This window comes from Lycium ferocissimum, chromosome 9, assembly GCF_029784015.1.
Source record: "Lycium ferocissimum isolate CSIRO_LF1 chromosome 9, AGI_CSIRO_Lferr_CH_V1, whole genome shotgun sequence".
NCBI classification, from domain to species: Eukaryota; Viridiplantae; Streptophyta; class Magnoliopsida; order Solanales; family Solanaceae; genus Lycium; species Lycium ferocissimum.
The window spans coordinates 39,076,116-39,089,500 of NC_081350.1; the positions used below are offsets into that span (position 1 = coordinate 39,076,116).

Genomic DNA, 13,385 nt, shown 5'->3' on the forward strand with positions numbered 1-13,385 from the left:
TTTTATCTTGCAAAATTTTTTTTTTTTTTTTTTTGAGCCAGAATTCAAACCCCAAACCTCGAGGTATTAGACGAAAGAGTCAAAAATTAAAGACCACCAATTTAAGGGCCAAAAATTAAAGACCAGTGAGTGCATTTGAAGGCCACTCCAAAATTTGAGTAAAATTGCACGGTTTGTCCTTCAAATGGGCTGGTCTTTGATTTAGCCCTTCAAATGTGTAGCATTAGTTCTTTAAGCGACGCAACAGCAATGGAAGAAAGTAACGTTGGTGTAGCAGACCTTAAACCCTCCTAAAAATCCTCAATTTTCCGGTGTCAAAGAAATGGGGTCAATAGTAACAGAAACCGTTCCAAAGTTCACAGCGGAAGCACTCAAATCAGCAGCTAAACAATCTGAACGATGCCGTATTGTTCCTATCCGTCTTCGTAGAGCTATCAAAAAATATCTCAAAGGTAACACTTTTTTTTGGATGGTTTGAATCTTGTAGTCCTAAAAAAAAAAAGACTGTGTGTAATGTACTAAAATGTCATTTGAATTTTGTGATTTTAAACTTGTCATGTATGATGTGGTGTTTGAACAGCCCACTTACGAAAGAGACGCTCTCTTTGGGACAGATCAAAAAGGAAAATAAGACACCTAAGGCCCTGTTTGGCCATAAATAATCAAAAATGAATTCACTTTTTTTTGGAATTTTTGAAGTTGGAGTTTTGTTTGGCCATAGTTTTTGGTGAAATGTAGTGTAAAAAAGTGAAAAAATTTTGAAAAACAAGTTTTTCTTGTTTTTGGTATTCCGGAATACAACTCCGAATATTTATGGCCAAACGCCTAAAAGTAAAAAAAGTGAATAATTTTTATGGCCGAATGGCTACTTAAATTGGGACGGATGGAGCACTTTTTTTTGATAAACCGAAGAATTTGGTGCCTCATGTTTATGCACATTTATTTGATTTTTTGGCTGAAATAGTCCCTTATGTAGTACATTTCATACTCAAAGTATCACCTTTTAGCATATATAATCCTTCAAGCAAGTAAAAGCTGAATACTTTTTTCGACAAACCGAAAAATTAGCTGTTTTTCATCTTCGTAGAGCTATCGAATGGTATCTCCGAGGTGAATTTGAATCCTTTTTCATATTTTAAAAACGTTTATTTGAACATTGATTTCATTAGGATGTGCCTGCTTAGAGTTTTGGCTGAAATAGTCCCTTAATTATTACATTTCATGCTCAAAATATCACCTTTTAGCATAGATAATCCTAGGAGCATGCTTTTTCTAGTATATTTCTAGTTTTTTTTCGTTATAATCGAAAATTAGCTGTTTTCAGCTCTGCTAGCTTCCAAAATATGTAGATAATGCCTTCAGTCCTAATACCGTAATGCCAATAAATAAACAACCCTCTCTTCCATTCTTTTTCTAGTATATTGAGCATCAGTTTACAAAAGAAGAATGTAGGAATCAAGGCTTATTGTTAGCGTATATTCCCTCCGTTTCAATTAGTTTGTCTAGTTTTGACCTGGCACCCAGTTTAAGAAAGTAAAGAAGACTTTTGAATCTTGATGTGGAATGTACCAAAATGCCCTTTAATCTTGCGGTTTTAAACATGCCATGTGAAAAGTTGGAATTAAAGAGTTGCCAAAAAAGGAAAGAGACATTCGTTTTGAAACAGACAAAAAAGGGAAGTAAGATAAACAAATTGAAACAAAGGGAGTATTTTCTTGTATAATAATCTCGTTCGTTTTACCAGAGCCACTATTGAAATTGTGATATTATCTTGAAACTGATTTTGTCAGTATCTTTGGCAAAAAGAAGTTAATTTGTGAAAACGAGTTATCCTTATTTGTTAAGTCAAGTTCTTGCTTTAAGTTTTAGAGCTTGGTATAGCTAAAAGCTTGGAAAATGTTCGTTTCCGCCTCTTTTTCTCTGTAGAGTCATGCTGAGAATATCTGGAAAAAAGGCACATGCATAAATGCTTCCTTCACATTAGCAGTCAACTTTGTCATATTCAAAGCATTGCCAAGTACAATCTCTCTTTCTTTTGCTGCCAAACCCTCTCTTGATTTTACATTAGCCACTTTTGATATGCGTCAAATATTGGTCCTTTTTTCCTTTTGAGATGAACTATCTGTTGTTTTTTCTCATCGTGATTTTGTATGTCTTAGGAGATGGGAAGGCTTGTTTTGCAATTGTCTGCATATGGATGTTGGTTGACTGATTGATGCAATTCTATTTGATCTTGCTCTAAAGTTTTGTGTTTCGGTTGGATCTATTTTATTGCAGAGCAAGAGGAGCCACATATGAAGAGAAAAGTGTTGAGGTTATCACAATCATTCAGCCAAATAAAGGAAGTGAATTTGATGCTTCCAACCTCCACATCCAAGGAGCTTTTTGAAGATCCTCTCAAGTCTATTGATTGTTCGCAGCGGTGGAAAATCAAAAGCAACTATGGTGACATTGGCCTCAAGTATTGGGAAGATGAAACACTTGCCTATTTGGCGTCCCGTATGCCTGCTGTTTACTCTGCTCTTTATAGAGTCCTTAGTGAGGTAAAGAAATTATGTTTCAGGATTTTTCGAACTTTGGATTTTGAAACATGAATGTAGATTTTGGTTGCTAAAAGTGAGTGTGCTTTAATGTGCTTGTACTTTAGGTACGCAGAAGATTGCCTGGTTTTGCACCTGCCAAGGTGTTGGATTTTGGGGCTGGGACTGGTTCTGCCTTTTGGTAAGAAGATTGATATTTTGTTGTTTAAATGATTTCTGCTGGTTAATTATCCAACCTATGTGTTAATTTCTGTTAGACCCTTCCGTTTGATAAGTTATTGAATTGTGTGGTCATGCAGGGCAGTTAGAGAAGTGTGGCCGCGGTCATTGAATAGAATTAATTTGGTAGAGCCATCACAGTCCATGCAGCGTGCTGGACAGAACCTTATAAAAGGTACATTCTGGTGTTCGATTGACTCTTTTTGGCCTGGAAAATCTTAGACTTTTACTATATGTTTTGGAATCCTAATTAATAGTTATTGGTTACTTCACTGATCAGCTCGTTCAAGTTTCTGAGTGGGCTTAGGTGGAGGTGTGTCTGTAATTGTGCTCTTAGTCTTATTGCTGTGGAAATATAAAGGACATGAAGTCCGTGCTTCTCACACAAAGTATTATAAGTCTCTCTATGTGTGCGTCTTATTAAATTTGTGCATAAAGCTGATACAACTTTAAGCGAAATTGTTCTCGTATCAGAGGACAGATTCGCCAACATCATTTTGTATGCCTTAAGCTTTTGGGCAGTGCATCTTGATATGAATGAGATTGGCTGAGCTTCATAAACTACAACCCGAGATGTCATATCTTGGAGTCAGTTGTTGTTGTCCCCGGGACATATGTGCTGCATGATAAGGTTGTGGCCTGTTACTGTTTTTGTACAACCAAGGAGTATCATAGCCAGTGGTTAAGAATCACTTCATATTGCTTGACCTTACCCTTTTTTTTTAAAAAAAAAAAGTGTTATTTTCACATTGCTGTCTCCAGCAAACCGTCGACATATATTTTTAATTAACGTTCTACTGCTGTAATTAGAAAATGTGAGGTTGATAAAGATGGTGAAATATGTCTTGTAATTGCTGCAGGTCTTAAAAATTTGCCACTCATTCAAAGTTATGGAAGCATTCAAGCACTCTCTAAGGATGTCAAAAAGAGTGACAGACAACATGATCTTGTGATTGCTGTAAGTACAATCTTATTGTGGTGTCAGCTTCTTAAATTTGTGTAGGAATTTCCCCAGTTTTTATACTTCTTTTGCATCCTCTGGATGCTCTCATTGTAATACTTTATTACTTCATCTAAGAAAAATGTATAATTTTATTGTTTTATTTTTCATTAACAAGAATGTATTGATGCTTTCCTCTGATAGATCCGTATTTTGTGAATATTTTTGGCACCTTGTTGCTGATCTGTTTTTAACTTTGTTTGACCGAAGTCATATGTACTTGGAGAAATTCCATCTCTTAAGGACAGAATCACGGTTGTACGCCAGCTTTGGGAACTGACAGGAGATGTTCTGGTATGTGTTAAAATCCATTCTTAAGCTTTATATCTACATGTTTCAGCATACTGCATTCATTATTGATGATTTGAAGATTTAGGGGGAGGTGAGATGTTATACTTTAGAAGTTCCTTTCTGTCACTTCCAGGAATAGAACATTCGCAAGTGTGCTCATGAATAATTCAACCACCTAAAATAGTTGTCATTTTAGAAAACCAAGATATAATTGAGTACATTCTTCCCATTTTTCCCTGTAATAATTATTCATGGAAAGCAATAAACATGGACTAATTAGCACAGAAAACCTAAGTGAAGAGAGATTAAAGAGAGACCTTTTTTTTTTTTTTGATGAAGTAAAGAGAGAATATTTATTGAAGAGAGATTAAAATTCTAAATGATTAAAGATAATGAATAAGGGTACTATGGTCAAAACACATACTTTCTTAAGGGACGTGTAAACCAAAAATGTGACAAGTAAAGTGGACTAATAGCTGATAAACTTTTATCAAAATGTAAATATGTTTGTCAGATGAAGTTGAATTCTTAAAATTGGTGAAAACCGTATAAAATAATAAAGTATCTGCTGCATCCTGACATGAGAAGTGTGTCATACAAATTTGACATGGGAAGTGCAGGCAGTATTAAGCGCAAATCATATAAAGCCTTCATTGCTGTAGGATTTGATTTTTTTAATTCAATCCAAAACTCTGATAGCTTCTCAAAGTCAAATGTGAAGTTCTTCCTCCAACTTCTGCAGATTATTATAACACACACACATTCTTTTGTAAGTAAATGCATTCGAGTGAAGATACTCCTCTAGAGTACAGCCTTAAAAACGTGAGCACTGGTACCGAGCGATTCCACAGCAGACTGCAAGTCATAATTGGTGACTGTAATATGCTCTAGTTTCTGTCTTACTGTATGGACAATGAGGGTCAGGATACAGACACAGTTTAAATAAGAATAGACTTCACAAGGGAGAGAGAGGGGGGGGGGGGGGGGAAGGAGGGGTGTTTTAAATGGGGAGCTGCATGCGTAAAAGAGAGCGACGACTGTGTAAAAGAATCGAGCCAGGTGCTCATAAAAAAAATTGACTACTAACTGAGTAAGGGGGAGGCGATGGTTATTTCTCGTGTAGAATTTTTCGCATGCTATTGGTATAGTTACTGCTCAATTTGCCGGTTCAAGTGTTATCAGGCTGATAGCATGATCATGACATTGGAATAAGATAACCTCCATTTACACGTCTGTTTACTGAAATATCTATTTCTTATCGCTGTATAAAACATCCTTGATTGTAAGAAAAACAAAAGTTATTTCTCCCTCTGACAATGTACTGTTGAGCAGGTCTTGGTAGAACCAGGAACACCACAAGGATCTAATATTATATCTCAAATGCGATCTCACATTTTATGGATGGAGAAAAGGGTAAAACTCACTTTTTGGAATTTACTTGAATGGAGGGAGGCGGCTGGTTTATTCCAATTTGGAATGTGAATTCTTAACAACCTTTTCCGTTTGTTCTTAAATGTTAATTTCTAGAGAAGTCGCAAACTAGAAGATGTATCTGGCAAAGAATCTACAGCATTGACGACACTAAAGAATGGGGCATATATAGTTGCTCCGGTAAGTGTTTTTTAAGTTTATGGTGTAATGACTTGAATAGATTGGACTACAGTTTTTCTGTCTGAATTGATTTTTTTTTGCCCCCTTGCAGTGTCCACATGACGGACGTTGTCCTCTGGATAACACTGGAAAATATTGTCATTTTGTTCAACGCTTGCAAAGAACAACATCTCAACGTGCCTACAAGGTTTGCCTCACATTCCTTTGCAATTCTACCTGAGCTCTCTGAATTTGATTCAGTCTCTTCTTACCCCCTCTAATCTCGCATAGGGCCAGATATATTCTACTCTCAAGTTCCCAGCTAAGAAATTGATCTTGCTGGCAATATCATCATTATTCTTTCCTTCTCCCGTTTCTTGAGTGAGCTTTCTCTATACCTGGTTATGAATCATGTTTTTTGACTCTTATGTCGTTGTCTTGTAGCGGTCGAAAGGCGAGCCTCTACGTGGCTTTGAAGATGAAAAGTTTAGCTTTATCGCTTTTAGACGAGGAGAACGGCCAAGGCAAGTTATTCAATAATACGACATGACAATGGTTAAATTGTTTTTAGCTTGTTACACAGTGATATTTCAGTAGCTTCTTCCTTTTTTTTTTTTTTTCGCCACCTTCAGATAACCTCTATTGAACTAATTTCTTGTTTCAAGTAGAGAGCCTTGGCCACTGGATGGTATGAAGTTTGAGACATTGAAGGAGCAGCATGCCAGAAGAAATCCAGAGGATTTAGAGATTGACTATGGTATTGCTATCAATATTAAATATTAGTTTTTCTTAGCCATCTATTTTTATTTTTTTTGACAATTATTTAATGCGCGTTAACTCATTGCAAAGTAGTGACATTTCTCCTTTTATGTCAGAGGACCAATTCATTTCAGAAGATGAGGATGTTCAAGAAGAAGACCCCATATCCTATGATTCTGATGCTACGGAAACAGATGCCATTACTGACAATGATGAATGGGAGGAAGAAGGTGAAGAAATGGCCCACGCCGATCTTGGTGGTGGTTGGGGAAGAATCATATACAGTCCTTTAAGAAGGGGAAAGCGGATTGAAATGGACGTTTGTCGATCAATGAACAGAGAAGGCACTGAAGGTTCGTTTGACCGGTTTGTTATTACAAAGAGCAAAAACCCAACATTGCATCATCAAGCACGACGATCCCTTTGGGGCGACCTATGGCCCTTCTAAATTTTGTTTGAAAAAGGGCGCTCAACGATTTTGATCTATCATTAACAGCACATCGTGTGTGATGTATGAGTTAAGCATTACACAAGTTCAAATCCTGCAACAGAGAAAGGCATGATATTCAAGTGGAGAAGGGTTGGATTGAACTGCGCGTCACTAGTCCTCGGAGATTTCTTGGTTATCAAAAAAAAATACTTTTGTTAGGAAAATCTTAAAAAGTAATCTAACTTTCATGTGTCCGTCAGGTACTGTAATAAATGTATTTTCCATTCTATAAAGAAGGGAAGTGAAGTCAGATGGTTATTCTGGTAATGCAGAGGATAAGATTGGGCCAAATGGCTCAAGAAACAAGAAGGGTCATTTGTGAAACTGAAGTACAGTTACTGTGTACATGTGAATTACGTGTTCCTTTTTGTACTGAATAAGGAAAACTATGTCAATGTAAAAAACAGAGAGAATAGTACGTGATATATCACGTGCTGAGTCCCACATCGGAGATTGTGTCAACGCTTTGTTGTATTGATTTGTGATCTGTAATTTTTTTATGCTCATGTGAATCATGTGCTCACTTTCCAGAAATGGGGATATTATTGCTACTGTTTGAAAGGTGAATAATTTTAAAGATTACTAATTTTGCAAGTGTTATTTGTGCGTATGTTTTGAATAATTGGGGAAATTGTTTCCAAAATTACATTGAAAGCAAGCTTAAGAATGAATTTAATAAAGTTTTATGTCTCTTTTCGCTTGAAAATAATTTTCTCGTACTAGTAGTAGGCCATTTACACTACCTAGTAGTATTATTATATACTCCCTCCATCCCAATTGATGTGGCACTACTTGATTTGACACGAAGTTTAAGAAAGATAGGAAGATTTTTAAAATGTGTGGTTCAAAACAAGCTTTATATAAATGTGTTTCTGTAAAATATAAATGTGATTGTAAATTAACTCATAAAGTTAAATTACTTTTAAATATAAAAATATGATATTTTTTTTGGGACAGATTAAAAAAAAATGGTGTCACAATTTATAAAGGGGTAGTGCATTATTATTGAATTTTGAATTAACAAAAAAAAAAAAAATGCATTATAGTGGCAGAACAGTTTCTTGTCTCTTTTTCTGGATATATTTGTCCCTTGTCCCTGTCCCTATCGTTTTGATTTCCTCCCTTATTTTTAATTGGGACTTTTGATTTCCTCCTCATCAGGAGAAAGTGACAATTGTCAAGGTAAATTATCATGTGGACAAAGAAAACCCAACACACACACACAATCATTACAAGAAGTCTAATTTTTCTTTGATGTGTGTTATCATAGGACGTTTTCTGCTATAAGAACAAACTTTTCTACATTCTACAGTAAAGCATGGAAAGAATAAAGATGAGGATAATCACAATTTTATTGGGTGATACGGCATGCAGATTTTTACCGTATGATGTCGATTTATTACGTATGAACACATTAATTTCTGAGTTTTCAACTAACTGCACGTAAGCTTCTTTAAAATGTGAAATTTCTAATATTTAAAGTAAGGTATAATGCCTTTACAGGTATAAGTTACACACTAATGTAAAATAAATTAAATTCTTATTTGTCTTCAAGTTTTAGAAACATCTTGACATTTTGAATCACAGTGAAATTACACTGGGTATATTGTTGTTGGTATCTTGAATCGAAGTAACAGGGCAAAAAAGGCAAACAGTTGGTATTGAACATTTTATTATAACATTTATAGGTATGGTGGATGGATGAATAACTCTATTAAAAGTATGAATTAATTAGTCGGATTACTAAGTTTCGGATAGTTATAAAAGATAGTGGAGCGCTTCTTTCGAAACTTTCTAAGTTAGGTGCCGTTTGGCCATAAAATTATTCACTTTTTTCCGAAATTTTTTTCACTTTCCGGAATACCAAAAACTCAAAAAATTTATTTTTAAAAAAAAAAATCACTTTTTTCACTTTTTTATAACTACATTTCATCAAAAACTACAATTTCTAAAACTATGGCCAAACACAACTCCAACTTCAAAAATTCTAAAAAAAGTAAATTTGTTTTTGATATCTATGGCCAAACGCCTACTTCAAATAATCTTTCTTGAAAAATTTAACCAATGAAAGAACAAATCTTTCACTATTCATGGCAAAAATTGTAAGGAGCCGCCTGTGTACTGTGGGCTGCTTAAGTAGTGGCTGCTATTATATGAGAGCACGTTTTATTCAAAATATAAATATAAAATTCCAGATTTATCATAAATCTGCTCAAAATAATTGCAAATGGAAAGTTTGTCAATGGTCCACTTTAGCCGACACTTGTCCTTTTGTTTTATTGTAATTATTCTTATTCCTATGTAACTTTTTTCGGAATTTCCACCTCACTATGTGACTTACAAGCCCCAAAACTGAGAAATGTGAACCCACATTTTAAGTTTCAGTATGAGAGTCCTCGATGCTTCATTTAAGTTCAACTTATACTATCATTATCATTATATTATTATTATTATTATTATGTATTACGAGGATTCATTATAAATTAAAAAAATTTGTTGCCTGCCAGTTTATCGTAATCATACCTTTTTATCCGGCTTGAGACCGACAATATCAACAAGGTCACGCAGGAAAAATTATTTCATAATTTTCTAAGAATTCTTTTTCTTCTCATGTCTCGTATTTACACCAAATTTTGTAAAACATAATATGTCTAGGATACACTTTTTTTTTTTTTTTACCATGGTTAACTACACTATTTTTTTTCATCTCAATTATTAACGATAAATTAACGTGATATGATGTAAATAATGGAAGTAAATAACTATTAATCATCTTTATACTTCATGTTGCAAAATAAATTATCAAAATGAAAATTTAAAAAAGAAGAAGTGCTTTTCAGGTCCCTGAAAAAGAAATAAAAGAAGACAGACTGATCAAGATTCAAAAGGAACAAATAATTGAGGCAAAGTCACGTGCTACTGATTTCATTTAACTTTGGTACATTGTACCCACGACAAAATTGAGCCAAAACTAGATAATTATTAGTAGAAACTAAACTAATATACATTCTTAGAAGCAGTAAATTTAAATTAGTCGGATCAGTAGACTTCAGTTAAAAAAAAAAAAAAAAAAAACTAACCTGCATCTGACTAAAACTAAATTAACAATTTTGCTCCTTTTGATCTTCTTGATTATAACAATTTTCAGAAAGAAGTAGAAGATATTCTTCGTAGACTTTCTCCAACATATTATCATTCATTTCCACTGAGCATTTGTTTGAAAATTTGCAACTTTCTCCCATAGGAAATTCATCACAAAATCCATCCCCTTCAAGTAATTCACCAAAACCTAAGTCCTTTAGAAAAATATTCACCTCATTTTCATGACTCATAATCCCATTTTCCTTCTTGTTTCCAAGATCAACTTCTTCAAAATTACTATTTGAGGAACAAGCGGTACTACTCAATGTAACATTTTCACAACTATTGTTCCTTGAAATCCCACAAGAAATCTTTATGGGCTTTGGTGCAAAAACTTTGGTCTTCTCAACTTGTACAATTTGACCCTTTAAGTTGTTGTTATTACTCTTCTTCCCCTCCTTTTTTCTTGACTTCTCTTTTTGGGGTTGTTTTCTTGATTGTTTTTTGGATAACTTTTTGTGGGGTTTTTTCGGTTCAATTCCAGCACTTTTGAGCTTCTTGATTAAATGCGTGTTCCAATAATTCTTGATTTCATTATCTGTACGACCAGGTAATCTTCCAGCAATTAGTGACCAACGATTACCCAAAAGTGAATGTAATCTCACTATAAGATCATCTTCATCTTCACTGAAATTTCCTCTTTTAATCCCTGGTCTTAAATAGTTCATCCATCTTAACCTGCAACTTTTTCCACACCTAAGCAACCCTGAAATATTTTTCACGTTATTCAAAATCAACAATCAATCACTCAACGAGCAAGAAAACAGATACACTCATGAAATTGCGTATGGTACAATAAAAGTTATTTTCCATGAAATGTTTTCATGTTCATAGCAAATTAATAGCCAATCACTAACTAGCAAAGAAATAGGTGCACTCAAAAGGGCACGTTGCGGTACGATAAAATACATTTTCCATGAATTTATTTTTCATAGAAAGTACTTTTCTAGAAGGATGGGATTTTGGTTTTTGGCTGGTGAGTGGAAAATATTTTCTTGAATAAAATATACACGAACAAATATTAATAACATTAGCAAATCAAAACATATTCTGATGAAATCTTTCACTAGTACTAAGGATTAAAAAATAAATTTGATTAATAATTGGAGCAAATAATATGAAGTTAAAATCAAAATTGTTTTACGAAAAATGATCTTAAGTATCGGAAAATGACGTCCTTATTTTATAGTAAAAAATAAAAATGACTTACATCAGGCCAAACACAAGTAATGGCTTTAAAACGGAAAAGAAGAAAAAATAAAACCAAACATATGTTGAGAGTGTTAACACGTAAGAACATGTACCAGCATTTTTAGGCAAAGATCTCCATTGGCCTTCACCATGTTGGTTGATATAATTAGTAAGTAACAAATCTTCTTTAGAGGACCATGGCCCTTTGCGCAACCCCTCTTTAGCACAACATGGTGCTCTACCCATTATCTCTTTAATTTGTTTCTTCTTCCTTGTTTTTAATTTTTTTTGTAAAATTTTCAGAGCTACTAAAGAACAAAACAGAGAGAACTAAGAATAAGTGAAGATGGAGTGTTTGGGGTGGAGGGAGAGACAAGACTTAGGGGAAAGGTGGTACTCTTTTTGAAGCCACGAGGTTGAAATTACAAGGCATTATTATAACATATAATAAGGGGTCATTTGGTTACTGAAATTAGGATATTATTCTCGGTTTAAAATTTGAGATTACATTTATCATGTGTTTGATTGATAGTATTAGTTAAAATCGGTAGAAATTTTCCACCAAAAGCTTAGTATTTTGTATCCATTTAGGATGTGGGATTTCAATAACAACAACAACTGCATACTTAGCATGGTGAGGTCTTGAGAAGGTAGAGTGCACTGCACCTTATTATACCTCGTAGAGATAGAGATGCTATTTCAGATAAACCCTCTTCCCATATAAGATTGGGATTATAATCCCGAAAGGTTCTTGTTCCAAACCAAACAGCCCACAGCTAAAACTTAAGAGTTTAAGTTCTGTGTATTTACTGTGTAAAAATAACTCTATACGGTCACTTGAAAAGTAGTAGAGATAATTATATTTAACTAACAGTGATTGATACCCTTGAATAAATATTAACCAACTTATTGTAACATGTTAAATTATAATCATGATGCGGGTGTATAATTTAAATCCTTGTGATTGTAGTTGTAATAATTGTAGTAGTAGTAGTAATAGACTTTAAGTACTAATATATACCTTCAATAACTAGTTTTTACATCATCATGCCATCTTTACTTCTTGCGGTAGATAATTCTCATTTTCAAAATTACAAATCTCATGTTTAAAAAAAACTTACTTGAAGATATAATTTGAATGACATAACTGTTTACCCCTTAAAAAGATAACAATTGAATTTATAAGTGGTTTAAAGGATATGCGATTTGATTTGCTATAGATCGAATAATAAAATAACGAAATATAGATTGCGAATAAAAGAGTAAGAAATAGCCTTGGAATTGGATGCAATGAATAGCTCGATCTGAGGCTTGAATTACTCGGACCAAACTGTGGAAATTCTTATTACTTTTATGCTTGACAGAACTTTGAGAAATAAGTCTGCAGTATACTTGAGTGGAGAATGGTAAAAAACTGATGGGGGTATGAATATTTACTCCCCCCTATTTATAGTACAAGAGTTTACATTCAACAAGGTAACTAAATCAATTAGAGATAAAAATCCCCGAAATATCGGGCTTGACATCTGTTAATTGCGCCGTGTGGAATGAAATCTGCAACTGGCCGGATTTCTCGCAATATCACCAATTGTAAGCGCACTCTTCGGGAATTGCAGGTCCAAGCGTTGGGTTCGAAATGTTCCTGTCCGATTTAGTCGAGCTTTATTATCCACTGCCCCTCATTCTTAGTTCGGAACGTTGGCCTCGAGTAGGGATCACCGACCCCGATTTTTACCGAATGCAGATAGTCCCTCTATTTTTCGGAGGAAAGTATTAACTCCGGGAAATGGATCAGAATAAAGCTGAGCAGTCCGTACCTAGCCGCCTTGGAAAAGACATTCCATCAATCTTGCACTCTGACTGATGCAGGTTCCTCATTATTACAGCCGTCTAATCAGTCTCGAGAATTCACCCCTTGTCAGAACTTTTAAACCCTTCAACTTCTTCACTTTCTACTATATAAAACCCATGCCACATATTTTTTGTCATGCACTTGAACAAAACCCTAAGCTTCAACTCTTTCAAAAACCCTTGCTTGTAACTGCCTGAATCTGAACTTTCTTCTGAGTTCCAAACTCTTTCAAAACCTTTGTTTTCCATCGCTTGATTCTACGCTTTGTTCTTAGTAATGACTTCCTTACCATTGTTAACACAAAGTGCGAAT

The 13,385-nt window shown here is 34.4% G+C and overlaps 2 protein-coding genes across 2 annotated transcripts; one reads left to right on the forward strand and one right to left on the reverse strand.

Annotated features, from left to right (window-relative positions):
- The first annotated feature begins 222 nt into the window (after positions 1–222).
- On the forward strand, positions 223–7,397 carry LOC132030690 (rsm22-cox11 tandem protein 2, mitochondrial). The gene is made up of 12 exons (XM_059420418.1): positions 223–452; positions 2,278–2,543; positions 2,648–2,721; positions 2,840–2,934; positions 3,620–3,717; positions 3,970–4,053; positions 5,383–5,463; positions 5,578–5,661; positions 5,753–5,848; positions 6,085–6,168; positions 6,313–6,397; positions 6,516–7,397. The coding sequence occupies exons 1-12, from the start codon at positions 323–325 to the stop codon at positions 6,845–6,847; spliced, it is 1,509 nt and encodes a 502-aa protein (XP_059276401.1). The 5' UTR covers positions 223–322; the 3' UTR covers positions 6,848–7,397.
- Positions 7,398–9,747: 2,350 nt separating this feature from the next.
- Positions 9,748–11,636, reverse strand: LOC132030691 (MYB-like transcription factor 4). Its single transcript, XM_059420419.1, has 2 exons — positions 11,335–11,636; positions 9,748–10,736 (listed from the first exon to the last, which is right to left on the reverse strand). The coding sequence occupies exons 1-2, from the start codon at positions 11,465–11,467 to the stop codon at positions 9,991–9,993; spliced, it is 879 nt and encodes a 292-aa protein (XP_059276402.1). The 5' UTR covers positions 11,468–11,636; the 3' UTR covers positions 9,748–9,990.
- Positions 11,637–13,385: the final 1,749 nt, after the last annotated feature.

Coding starts and splice junctions, on each gene's coding strand:
- LOC132030690 (XM_059420418.1), top strand. CDS start 323: ATGGGGTCAATAGTAACAGAAACCGTTCCAAAGTTCACAGCGGAAGCA. Junction 2,935..3,619: donor TGGACAGAACCTTATAAAAG/GTACATTCTGGT, acceptor TAATTGCTGCAG/GTCTTAAAAATTTGCCACTC. Junction 5,662..5,752: donor GGGCATATATAGTTGCTCCG/GTAAGTGTTTTT, acceptor GCCCCCTTGCAG/TGTCCACATGACGGACGTTG.
- LOC132030691 (XM_059420419.1), bottom strand. CDS start 11,467: ATGGGTAGAGCACCATGTTGTGCTAAAGAGGGGTTGCGCAAAGGGCCA. Junction 10,737..11,334: donor ATCTTTGCCTAAAAATGCTG/GTACATGTTCTT, acceptor AAAATATTTCAG/GGTTGCTTAGGTGTGGAAAA.